The 12522-nt window shown below is 36.6% G+C and overlaps 2 protein-coding genes across 4 annotated transcripts; both read right to left on the bottom strand.

Moving 5' to 3' along the window:
• Positions 421-5363, bottom strand: LOC109720079 (proline-rich receptor-like protein kinase PERK10). The gene is made up of 5 exons (XM_020246959.1): positions 5353-5363; positions 2111-2545; positions 1500-1890; positions 667-942; positions 421-456 (listed from the first exon to the last, which is right to left on the bottom strand). Exons 1-5 carry the CDS (start codon positions 5361-5363, stop codon positions 421-423), a joined length of 1149 nt encoding a protein of 382 aa, XP_020102548.1.
• Positions 5468-12107, bottom strand: LOC109720751 (uncharacterized membrane protein At1g06890-like). Of its 3 annotated transcripts, XM_020248055.1 has the most exons (9): positions 11964-12107; positions 11561-11718; positions 10242-10426; positions 9300-9367; positions 8753-8885; positions 7701-7862; positions 6832-7104; positions 5892-6044; positions 5468-5777 (listed from the first exon to the last, which is right to left on the bottom strand). In XM_020248055.1, the coding sequence occupies exons 2-8, from the start codon at positions 11679-11681 to the stop codon at positions 5928-5930; spliced, it is 1059 nt and encodes a 352-aa protein (XP_020103644.1). In that variant the 5' UTR covers positions 11682-11718; positions 11964-12107; the 3' UTR covers positions 5468-5777; positions 5892-5927. The 3 variants fall into 3 exon arrangements, with proteins under 3 accessions (XP_020103644.1, XP_020103645.1, XP_020103643.1); XM_020248056.1 differs by lacking the exon at positions 11561-11718 and having other exon boundaries at positions 11964-12097; XM_020248054.1 differs by lacking the exon at positions 11964-12107 and having other exon boundaries at positions 11561-11957.

Raw genomic sequence — 12522 nt, 5'->3', positions numbered from 1 at the left:
AGTCGAGCCGTCGCGTGCTGGTGCTTGTAGACCGCCTCCTCATCCTCTCGTGCGACCGCGCCGCCTATTGCGGCGACCTGCGCCGCCTTGCCAACTTCCTCGCCGCATTCGGGTGCCCTGTCCCCGCCGGTGAGAGCCCCGCCGAGTTCGCCCTCGACGCCGTCCGCTCCTCAAGTCCGGCGCGTCATCGTCGCTCGTCGAGTTCAACGCCGCCGCCGCTGAGGGACGCGATCGCGGCGAGCATCTCGCAGGGGAAGCTGGTGTCGTCGTGGGGGCGCTGAACATGCGGCGCGCCCTGGAGCTGTTGCTGACCTGGGGGAGCAAGGGGAGAAGGAGGGTGGCATCCATCGCCCGCAGGAAGAAGAGGAAGAAGAAGAAGAAGAGAAAGAGAAAAAAAAAACGAAATAGTGCAAAATTTTTCTAAATAGTGCAAGCTTGGTTTAAAGAGTGTAAAGTCTATTTCAAAAGAGTGTAATTTATATATCAAATAGTGTAATTTTATTAAAACAGTGTAAATTTTTTTTAAAACAGTGTAATTATATTTTAAGAGTGTAATTTCATCATTTCTTTTCTCTTCTATATTTTTTGACATTTTCTGTAAGAAAAAAATAATTTTTATTTTTATCTTTTATTATTATTATTTTTTATAATTTTTTTTGTCACCACCTCTTCCTTGCTTTCTGTCGCAACCACCGCGACGTCGTTGGAGATGATCTCGCAGCCTCCGACGATGTCACGGCATTCCGACGCGCGGTGGAGAAAAAGAGCCCGCGTCTCGACGTTGCCGTGCCCTAGTGGAGAAGAAGGGTGGTGGCGTGGCATCGGCAGGGTCGAAGACGAGGAGAGCGGGGGTGCACGGGCGAGGGCGAGGGCGAGGGCGAGGGCGTGCGGGGCGGAGGTGAGGCGGGCTGTTTCCGCCTCCGCCTCCACCTCCGCTGCCTTCTGCGGAGAGAGAAAAAAAAGAACGAGAGAAAAAAAAAGAGGATAGAGAAAAAGGTATAAGGGTATTTTGGTCAGTTCACTGAAAAAGTGGACCGAATCCGCAAAAATGAAAAAGGTGGCTCATTTTTGCAAAAGCCCAAAATAAGTGAATTTTTTCTGCAAATTGGCCAAAAAAAAAGAAGAAAATATATGTAATGTATGTATTTAGCATAAGATATTTATTGGCCAATTTGCATAAAAAATTCACTTATTTTGGGCTTTTGCAAAACCGACCATCTTTTTCGTTTTTGCAGATTCGGTCCGCTTTTTCAGCAAACTGACCAAAATACCCTTATTATTTTTTCTCTTTCCTCTTTCTCTCTCCTTTTTATTTCTATCGTTCTTTTTTTTTCTCGCCGAAAAAAAAGAGGCGGACCGGACCGTCGCCTTCTTCTTCACCGTCGCCTCCCTCCTCACCCTCCTTCTTCACCGTCGCCTCCCTCCTCACCCTCCTCTCCACCACCTTGGGGCCACCCCGCTCCGCCTCTTCCCCTTCCGCCTGCCGTCGAGCCACCAACCGTCATCCGTCTGTCGCCGAGTCCTGCCCGAGCCCTACGGCCATTAGGCCGTGCCGTCACCGTGGTCGTCTCCAGTCGCCAAGTCCCATCGTCCCGGCGCCGGGTCGTCGTCTCTGTCTCGCGGCGTGCAAGCGGAGGAAGAGCTGCGGTAGTTCGTCTGGCCAGCGCGGGGCTAGGAGCGGAGCGACCGGAGTGGCGCCCGCCGACGTGCGGTCGACAGTGCGTCCGCGTCGGCCTGCTAGTCTCTGGTCGCATCGCGCAGGCCGCCAACTCTGCCATTTCTGCTGGATGTTGGCGCCGCATCAAGCCCACGGCCGCGCTCGATGACCGCCACTTCGATGGCGGTCGCGCCGCCAGTCGGGGGAGGCGCTGATCTGCGGATTCTTGCTCCCTGCGCGGGCCGCAGCCGACGCAGGTCCGGGTCGTGGCGTAGCCGGTGCACGCAGCGGCGGCGGGCGGGCACGCGAGCGCGCTGCGGCTGCTTCTTCTTCTTCTTCATGGTGTAATGGTGCACCATTACACCATTAATGGTGTACCATTACACCATTAATGGGGCGTAGGGGCGTAGGCTCGGCGACGGCGACGGAGACGACGGCTATGGCGACGGCGACGGAGACGACGGTGGGGGTGACGAGGGCTCAGCAAGGGGGGTGACGAGGCGATTGGAGGGTGACGAGGCGGCCGGCAAGGGGCGGGACGTGGGCTCGGCGACGGCGACGGCAACAGAGACGACGTTGGGGGTGGGCTCGGCGGCGGCGGCGGGGGAGAGGAGGAGGGGCTCAGCGGCGGAGCTTCGCGTGAAGAGGGAGACGATCGGGGACTCCTCGACATTGAGCTTGACGAGGAGCTTGCTCCACCCCTGCAACTTCGGCGACGACGCGGCGGAGGGTTCGGCTTGCGGAGGCGGAGGAGGAGGACGCGGAGCTTCGCGGCGGGCTTGAGGAGGGCGACGGGGAGGTGAGGAGGGGCTTGAGGAGGGCGACGCGGCGCGGCAGGCTTGAGGAGAGCGACGCGGCGCGGTAGGCTTGAGGAGAGCGACGGAACCCCTCGCGGGCGAAGTCGAAAAAAGAACGAGAAAAAAAAAAAGAAAAGAGAAAAAATAATAAGGGTATTTTGGTCAGTTTGATGAAAAAGCGGACCGAATCTGTAAAAATAAAAAAAGTGACCCGATTTTGCAAAAGCCCAAAATAAGTGAATTTTTTATGCAAAAAGGCCATATTTATTTATTGGACATGCTATTGTTGTTAGTAACTAAATCAAAATTGTAAAATTGTTGAGACAATTTTGGATTGTTCAGATAATATATTGTGCTTCAAATTTGAAAATTTGCTGTAATTTATAACATATTAAATCCACCGGCATTTATATTTATGTCTATTTATATTTTTATATAAATAAAATTTTGCACGGATATTTCCGCTAGTTTCTATAAAATATTACCAAATCACTTAAAATGGAGAAGCGTGAGTTGCATGCACACTTTTGTTGATTTTTCAATTCTTTACTCTATTTTTATCCATGAAAAAAGATGTGACTTTTTTCGTATTTCGTAGTTTTGAAAGTTTAATTAAAAAAATGCCACTAACATTACTTATTTATGTATACATGATCACATAAACTATTCGATAAAATTTAGGACTCTTTGTTGCTAAAATTAAAAGTTTAGGGAGTCATTTGATGAAGGTTTAAATTTAGAAGGATTATTCTCTCTTTGAAAAACTAGATTTCCAGATAAAATCCCTATAGCAAAGGCAACAAACTAGTGATGAGACAGACAATTTTGAACTCATTCATATCAAAATTGAAAGTTCAAGATCAAAATAAAGAAGGAAAAACTATTTGTACACTTCCAAAAGAAATTTATCATGCGTACTCCACCCATCCAGAATGAAATGCCCTTCACTAGTCAATGTAACCGATGAAAAAAAAAATTTTATCCTAGGATGAATGAAGTGTACATTATATATTCATTTTTGAAGTGTATGTGTAGGCTTACTTAAAATGAAAAAGAAATAAAAAATAAGAAAACAATTAATTTTCTCTCCCTTTACTTTGATAAGGAGGCTTATGGGGTTTTAAAAAATATTTCCTAGGAAAAATAGTTTTTTGCTGCCCATTTCCTATTTAGTTCCTTGAAAAATAGTAGAAAATAATTTTCGGAGAAAATTTTTTGGAAAAGAAATCTTTTAGTTTCTGTTGTTTGGATCGACGGAAAAGAAAATTAGTTTTTCATATATGCATATTTGTATGATAAGAAAAAAAATAAATTTTTTTTTTTTTTACTAGTTAAGTATACGTGCAAATACACGTAACAAATATATTAATAACTATCTCAAATTAATATAAATTTATACATCATATTTATTTAAAAAATTATAATATAAAATTTAAAATTAAAAAAGTAATTATTTATTATATACTATTAGAAAATATATGTCATATTCTAATTCAAATTTAAATAATTGTTGCCAACAATAATTATATATTCTATTTTTTATTTTATAAAATTTATATATAGTGTAGATATAAATATATATTGAATATTTTTTTATATATTTTAATTCTGACAAATGCAAAATTTAAATATGTNATTGAAATTATGAAAACCAAATTTTTATGTATAAATTTAAAAAAATTAATATAACAATAAAATATTAGTAGATAGAAAGATAATATATAAATATTTATCTTAAAAAAAAGATATTGAATGATAAAAATATTTAGTAAAAAATAAAATATTAATATTTGGAGAAAAAAGAGAAACTAAAAGTTTGTTTTGTTATATTATTTATTTTGCGTATGAAAAAAAAAAAATGAAATGAGTCTGTCAACAAACCGAAATTTGAAATATGTGCTTTTATATATAATATAGATATAGATTATTTTATTTGTTTGGTTAGTTAAAAATATTGATATATAAACACCTTCTACAAAAAAAATGGTGAGAGTACCAACCTTTTAAAATTTAACATAATACTTACAAACTATTTATAATATAAATAATAAATAAGTAAATAAAAATAATTTTAAGTATATTTTGGTGTAAATAAAATAGTTTCATAAAAGAGATTAAGATGGTTGACATCAACTGATAGAAGATGAAGATAATTATGCTGTGTATATATATAGAGAGAGAGAGAGAAAGAGTGAGCGAGAGTATGGCTACTATGCTATTAGTAGCACAAGAGCCCGTGTGCTCCAAGTTCTTAACTATTCATTAATTTTGATGTCAATTTCTCTTTCTTTGAATTTCTTTCCAATTTATCTTCTCTCTCCGACCCTAAGAACCATCAAAATAGATGAATGGTTAAAAACTTAAAAGCACAAGAACTAATGTATTCCTAACAGCACAATACCCTACTCTATATATATAGCTCGAGGAGATTGAGATGATGTTAGAAGACGATTAAGATTACTGTTGGATAGTAAACATAGTACCAATGTATTAGAAAAGAGAAATTCCTTTTTTAACTAATCAAAACTTACGTAAGAAAAAAAAATTATTTTCCAAAAAAAATTGGAAAATTAAAAGAAAAGTTTTCCGTAAAATATAAAAAATAAATCTACTTTTTCTACAAACCAAACACACTAAAAATAACTTTTTCACCCAAAAACACGTTTTGTGGGATATTTTCCTAACTAGTCTTTCTAAAAAAATTATTTCAGATTTCATAAAAGAAAGTAGTATCTTCGGTTTCCGAATTTTTTGCCGGAAAACAAAACAGTAAAAAAGGACATTTTCCATGATTTTTTTTTTCCGTAACAGTTTTTTCCACACTACTCGGACGAATCAAACAAAAATTAAAAAAAAAGGAAAATAAATAAAAATAAAAATAAAAATAAAGGAAACAACCTTCCCTTCATGTGTCACAATATTTCTTTTTCTTTCTTTCCCTGCATCCAAACTGAGTGATAAAATTATCTATACCCAAAATGATATATTCTGTAATACAATGAATTTATTACTATTAGTATTGCAGAGCTTCTTTATAAATGCAATGCACTTAAATTTCCACTCAAATTACTGCTTCCTCCAAAAAGAAGTGAAAAAGAGCTTTAGCATGACACAGTAATTGTTCTAATACTCTGATATTTCTTTTCATCTCTGGGACTTAAAATAACTAGTGGAGATTATAGTAATATTCTTATACAATTCCCACATTTCCCATATACATATAATGAAAAAAACCAAATGAAATATTCTAAGAGAGACTACACAAATATTTTATGCAAATTTGCGGAGGCACTCATCACCATAGAAGAATGAGATTCTATACTCTGCAAAAGAGCAAAGAGTGGGGAAAAAAAAATTTATAACTCTTCTATTACGAGTGCGATTAAATAATTTTTGATCTCATGAAAGCAATTAGGGTTCCTTGTGCAGAATGGTACCCATTTGTGTGTAGCGTTGTTCGAGCGGGTCGGTTCTCATGCGCGCAAATCTTTGTTTGAGCTCCATGCAGGCGCTTTAAGATCAGTACCACCGGAAACTGCACTTGATCCATTGTCGACGGTGATTAAAGGAGTGGACTCACTTTCTCTTACCTTTTGTATAGCCACAGAGAGAGAGAGAGAAAAATTAGTACGAAAATAAAAAAAAATTCTTTGGCATGGAGACATTGTGAATCACCAAAATATAGCGTGCTAATTACCAGCGAAAGTTCAATCATTTCTCGGCAGACAGATGTTGTGAATCTTGAATAAAATACATGAGAAAATAGAGGTTGATGGCGAAGAAACAAAGATTGGCAGAATTGTAAGAAAAGCAGACGTAGAAAAATCTGTTAAGAGCCAATTTGGACGTCCTAACAAGTCTTCCAATGATAATTTGTGCCTGCGAGCTCATATCCGACACCACGCGAGGTCCTAAGAATCAACATTTTCAGGACAAAGCATCTAAACTACAAGAGGATTTATCATATTCTGAGGAAATGACTTAAGAGGCTAGGCTGCATATACTATGCTGCTGTAGATATCTAATCATACTTATCCACCAACTATTGCATTGCCCTTAAGGGAAAGAGAAGCGGCGAATAAGATGTCCGTGCATCAACACGAGCCCAAAGGTAACAATGTCAGAATAACAAAAGCATCTAAGTATTGCTTTTTTAGGTTAAGACTATAGAAAGGGACATCAAAATTCGTAACGGAGATAATGTTTTGCTATCGGAACAGTCCACAAAAAAGGGTACCTATGTAGGGTCATCCAATTCATAGGAATCGAAATGCATGTCGATGAGAATCTATTTTTGAAGGGCCTCAATGAGATTCAGATTTTGCAGAACCTGCATAGAAGTGCGAAACTACATAATTAAATCGAGGTAATTGTCACCTGTGGTATCTGAGCAGATGCTTCACTAGCTTTTTGCTGGCTCTCAATAGTACAAAAGTATGAATACGAGATCATCCCAATTAGGGCGATTAGAATTCCCAGTATATTTCTCCAGCTAAAAGGATCGTGAAGCAAAACGTAGCCAAAAGCCAAAACAAGGCATGTCTTAAGATGGCCCAATACTTGATAAGTGACAGGAGATGTCTTTCCTATCACAAGAAAAGTGCTGAAGTTGACAGAAACCGATATTAGGCAGGACAGCACAATGAAAAGCTGCAGCAAAAACAAGAGAAGAACAAATTAAGATCAAATATAGATATATCTGCATAATTATTTATGCATATATTAATGCATAATTTAAAATCTATACTATATACTATATTCAAAATCTTGAGGCAAAATCTTGAGGAGACCCCCTCAACTATAGACCATTTTGAATTGAACCCCCTTGACTTCTGCTTAATTTAAGCTGTTGACTGATAGAAGTGTAGGTTTTATTAACAGATGATAGCTCACAAGTAATATTAGCCATTAGTTTTAACAGAATGCACATTCAATTGATGAAGTAACTCCTGAATCAATAAAAGCAACAGTTGATGGGTCGATTTAAAAAAAAAAAAGGGCTGGGGGCCTCTGTTTCATAATGGCATATAACTGACTGGGCCTCCATAAATTTTTACATGATAGCTAATTCCAATTGAAACATAAGAAAATTTTCATAAGAAACTGCACTTTCAAGGGCTATAGGAAAAGCTCAGAGTTTGCATGGTAAAATCTGAATATATGATTTTGTAGGGATATGCATTTAAGAGCCCCAGTCAGATTCAAGCCAGAAGGAATAACTATTAGAACATTGTTTAATTGCTTACCAAAACTAAAGGAGTGTATTGGAAAGCGAAGACGTTCCGATCCGTTAGAAAGCCATCAAGAAATGGACCGATAATGAATAGGGTTAATGCTTGATAAGGGCAAGATTGGTAGAGTAGTTGCGTTGAGGATACCTTAAACTTCTTCTGAATGGTATTTGTCATCTAAGAACTTGTTAAGGACTAGACATAATAAACATAATAGTTCTGTAAACTCCAATTACAAGTTTTAGTTCAAACAGATGATGCCATAAAATAGCTGAGACTGATATACAAAAAGGAAAAAATATATAGGCGACGATTCTTGATCGCAAGACTCACTAAGTCGATTATCTGGGATATTCAATAACAACTTAACATTCAAAAAAATATTCATGTGGTAAACCAGAAAAGAGCATTAGCAGCCTCTTTTCCACTACGGATCATGTATTCTTTCTACTTACTAAGCATAGTAATGTGTTCAGATAAGATGCGTAATAGTATGCAGCAAAACTTAAGACAGATACGATACTCCACTTCTATGCAGGTTTAAACCGCATAGCAATGTTCCTACAAATTATGCTAAAGGCAAAGTTTCACTAGAGGTCCCTAACTTTTTCAGATTTTAGACCTTTCAATTTTGTAATCTTATCCCTTATCATTAAATTTCACATTAAGCGAGATGAAAATATCCTCCATTGCCAATATTGAAAGTACAAACATCAATTACGTAGAAGTTAGATGTTTAGGATTATATAGTTTCCTGTCCAAATATATAAGCGGAGAAAAAAAAATTTAACCAAAAGAATAGGCTTGCAATGAAATGCAAAGTTCAGGGATCCAAGTGTAATAACTGAGAGCTAAATGGCCAAAATGAGACTACAGTGGAGAATTGAGAATCTTTGATGCATGGTACCCATTTTCTAGAACAATATTTTGAGCAATTTATGCATAAGTATGTTAATCTAACGCAGAATTATGGAAACGTGAGTTTAGAGACTCTTTCACCTCCTATAATCAACTTTGAAACAAGCCTATTGAACGACCATTAAATAACCATCATTGTCCAAGGATACAATTTGAGCAATGCAAGTTGTAACAACTGCAAGAAGAGACAATATGGATCCCAAAATATTAAGTTGGAGATCTGTCACAGTTGCAATCCCAACACCAAAAAGAAGGATAGTAAGTGAGAGCTGGATACTCCTACTGCAGCGACAAATAGAGTAATGAATTTAATAAAGCAAGTACAAAATAAAATCACAATAGAGCAAGATTTCGCATGTTGTCGGTTTAAATGACAATGAAATTAGCATGTCAATTTAACACTACTGCCAATGTTGTTGGTACTCTAATAAGACTTACTAATTCTTAAACAGGAGATACTGTTAGAACCAGAAAGGCTTACTACGTTATTAAAGGTAGCCCATATGTTAGAGCCTATGATGTATGAGACTGTTCTTTTCTCTTTATTATTTGCTACATGATTCTTTAAGAACTTTTGAAATTTATTTTCTGCTAATAAGTGCATTATTGAGAACTATAATTCTACTTCTTTATTTTTATTTCTTCAATAAAGGTTTTAATTAGGAAAGAAAAGATGTCAACGTAAAGATCACCAACCTGAACTTCTTCCGGAAGAAAAGAGTCTCCAATAAAACTGTGCAAGGAATTATAGCCAATTTTGTCATCTGGAAGGAAAAATTACATTAAAAGCAGAAAAATTATGATTATATCCAAATTCCACCAACCTTATAGTGCAACATAATAATGATGGTAGCTAGAAGAAGTAAAATGGCTCATCATGTGATTGTCATATGCCTTCATTCAACAAAATAGTATTTGACTAGAAAATAACTAAAATAATTTTTACTATACACTCCTCAAATTATCATTTTACATATCCTGCAAAATTGTGAATTTCTCTGTATGCCCTTGAAAAAAAAATAAAATCTTACATAACAATTTGTTTCTTACATACATAACTTAGTAATCAATCAAGAGGCAAGGAAAGCTTTGAAGACTTCAAGGTAGTATGCACCTCCCGAACTCCCATGATAAATTTAGCAAAATTTTATGCGAGATCATAATGCCAGCACAACAAAGAATATAAGTAATTTTATTTCTGTGTAATACCAAAAGAAAGAAATAATGAGCTCCTGTATCATTTGAGTTACCAAGATAGAAGGATAACATGAAGCACAATAAATGCCATTGTATGAGCTTCTTTGATTCAACAACTATCTTTAGTGGTGTTATGTCATCAAATTTGGTAAAAAGAAAACTCATTATAAGATAGAAGGATAACATGAAGTACAATAAATGCCATTGTATGACTCTTTGATTCAACAACTATCTTTAGTGGCAAAATGTCATCAAATTCAGTAAAAAGATAACTCATTATAAGATAGAAGGATAACATGAAGCACAATAAATGCCATTGTATGAGCTTCTTTGATTCAACAACTATCTTTAGTGGCGATATGTCATCAAATTCGGTAAAAAGATAACTCATTAATAAGTTTCATTAGACGCTAACTGACACTGACAGATAATGATGGGAACCTGATAAAAGCCGACAGAATTGAAACCCAGGCTCAAGTTCAACAGCCCAATAGAGATTCCATTAAGTATTCCAAAGCCCATAACTGTCCTTGAATCGAAAGGCTTGTGTTCAAAAAATTTCATCCATAATGCAACTTGAAGCGAACAGAATGTAACCAGAAGATGCCAGCTTGTCAAAGTAGTGGCTGCAAAAATAAATATTAGATCAACACAAATCAGATATTCAACACTTTGTCATATTGAAACAATGTGAATCTGCGTATTTTTGTCTAATATGCAGACCCATTATTTTATCCTTCTGTTATAGGGAAATTCATGAATTCTCATGGGTAATCTCTTAATGATGCATGAAAGGACATTAAATAAACTACATTAGAAGATAAATCATAATTGTCTTAATAGTGGAAAGAGTTCGGAAAATGGAAAAGTTCAAGGAAATTAGCTAGTAAGCATATGCTTCAAATTTTCATATAGTCTGAACCAATAACTTGAACTAAACTACATCAGTATAAACTTCTAAATCTAATCTGCCTATCTGGCTTGTCATTTGTATTCAACATATCTGATTGTTACTGTAAGTACTAATGATTTGCTGCTGTTAATTTCTTTACAATAGATTGCCCGTAAATTGATCAAATGGTTATCAGCATAACACCACAGTGACATTTACTCAAAATTGTGCCTTTGAGTGTACATGCAAGCTCAATTTTTTCATTCAAGCCTTCAAATATCATAAAATAGGTATACTATTATGAAATGTTGGAGTAAGGTTGTATGAACAACTACTAATGAGCATCGGTCAAATATAGATAGATCTTTAACACCAAACAATTACAGCAACTATCAATATTTCAGAGAAAGTTTATAATTTAACAACTTTCTGAGGCTCAATATGGTTTTATAGGAATCCGGGATGGATATTTATGTAAACTTCTACTACCAGGGACAGAAAATGATTGAAAAAAGATGGCTCCAATTCTCAACCTTCTTCAGTTCACAGCATTATTAGAATTTCTAACTGTCAAATCTAGAGATCCACCTACAAAAATGCGTGGTTTTGATAAAAATTCTCAATTAAAGGACCAAAATTGAAACTTTAGCATGCTAAAGAGTGTCAAATAATGAATTTTAACTCATAAAAACAACAGAGTCACAACCAAACAACATTAATCATACTTCAAATGCTGCAATATTGAGAGATCAAAGAGCACGTTCAATCTCTTTTACATACCAAACTAAATTGGCGTTTTACTCACTACAATCACAAACTCAGCGCACATATCACACAATTAACCAAAAGGAATCATCAGATCTCTCACCAAACGTAAACCCTAGCGAGCTGATGAGCGCCTTGTTGCAGATAACGATCGAGACCGACGACACCACCGACAAGCTCAGCGCGCCAACGGTCCCTAGTTGGCACCGCTCGCCCTCGCCCATCTCTCCCCCAATCCACCCCCACGATCAATTCCGCGACCTACGTAGCTCAATTCGAAGCTCAAAACACTCAATCCGATCCACAAATCACCAAAAATCACCAGAAATCACACTGAATGCAGCAAAAAAAAACCCTAAATTTCCCCAATTCGAAGGGTTTGGATTAAAATTCCGCGACGTGCAGCTCAAATTCGAAGCTCAAAACACTCAATCTGATCTACAGATCACCAAAAATCACAAACAAATGGATTGAGAATCCCTAAATTTCCGGAAGAGGGGACCTACCTCATTCCCAATTCGAAGGGTTTCGATCTGAGGGGGGAGCGATTACGCCCTCTCATTGATTGTTCTTCGAATGGTGAGTAGGAGAGAGCGGGGCAAGGGGAAGCTTTATGTACAAATTACGTTTTTTCTTTTCTTTTTTTTTTCCAAATCTATTAAAATAAAATTTTAATTTTATTACATTAAATTATTTTTTAAATTCAATTAATTTGTGTTTTCTCGGGAGCGTATCTGAGAAGCCTCTACAGATATTTATTGTTATAAAAAATATTAATAAAAAATTTCGTAGAGACTTTTTTTATGTGGTTTTGATTTATCTGAAATAAAAAAAAATTATATCAAATTTAAAATTGCTGAATTTCACAGAAATTTTGTCAATTTTTTTAAAAAAACTAGCTGCTAAATAGCTCTGATTTTAAATTAATTTAATGTATATCTCTATGCGAACTTATCTAAAAACCTCTCGTATATAAAAATATAATAATAATTTTTTTGTTTTCTATGGGACATATTTTAATAAAATATGTCCAACAATAAATATTTTAAAACATTATTCTAATTT

This window comes from Ananas comosus, linkage group 14 (genome assembly GCF_001540865.1).
Source record: "Ananas comosus cultivar F153 linkage group 14, ASM154086v1, whole genome shotgun sequence".
Lineage (NCBI taxonomy): Eukaryota > Viridiplantae > Streptophyta > Magnoliopsida > Poales > Bromeliaceae > Ananas > Ananas comosus.
The sequence above is the reverse complement of the archived record's forward strand: the minus strand, read 5'-3'. Positions and strand labels throughout refer to the sequence as shown.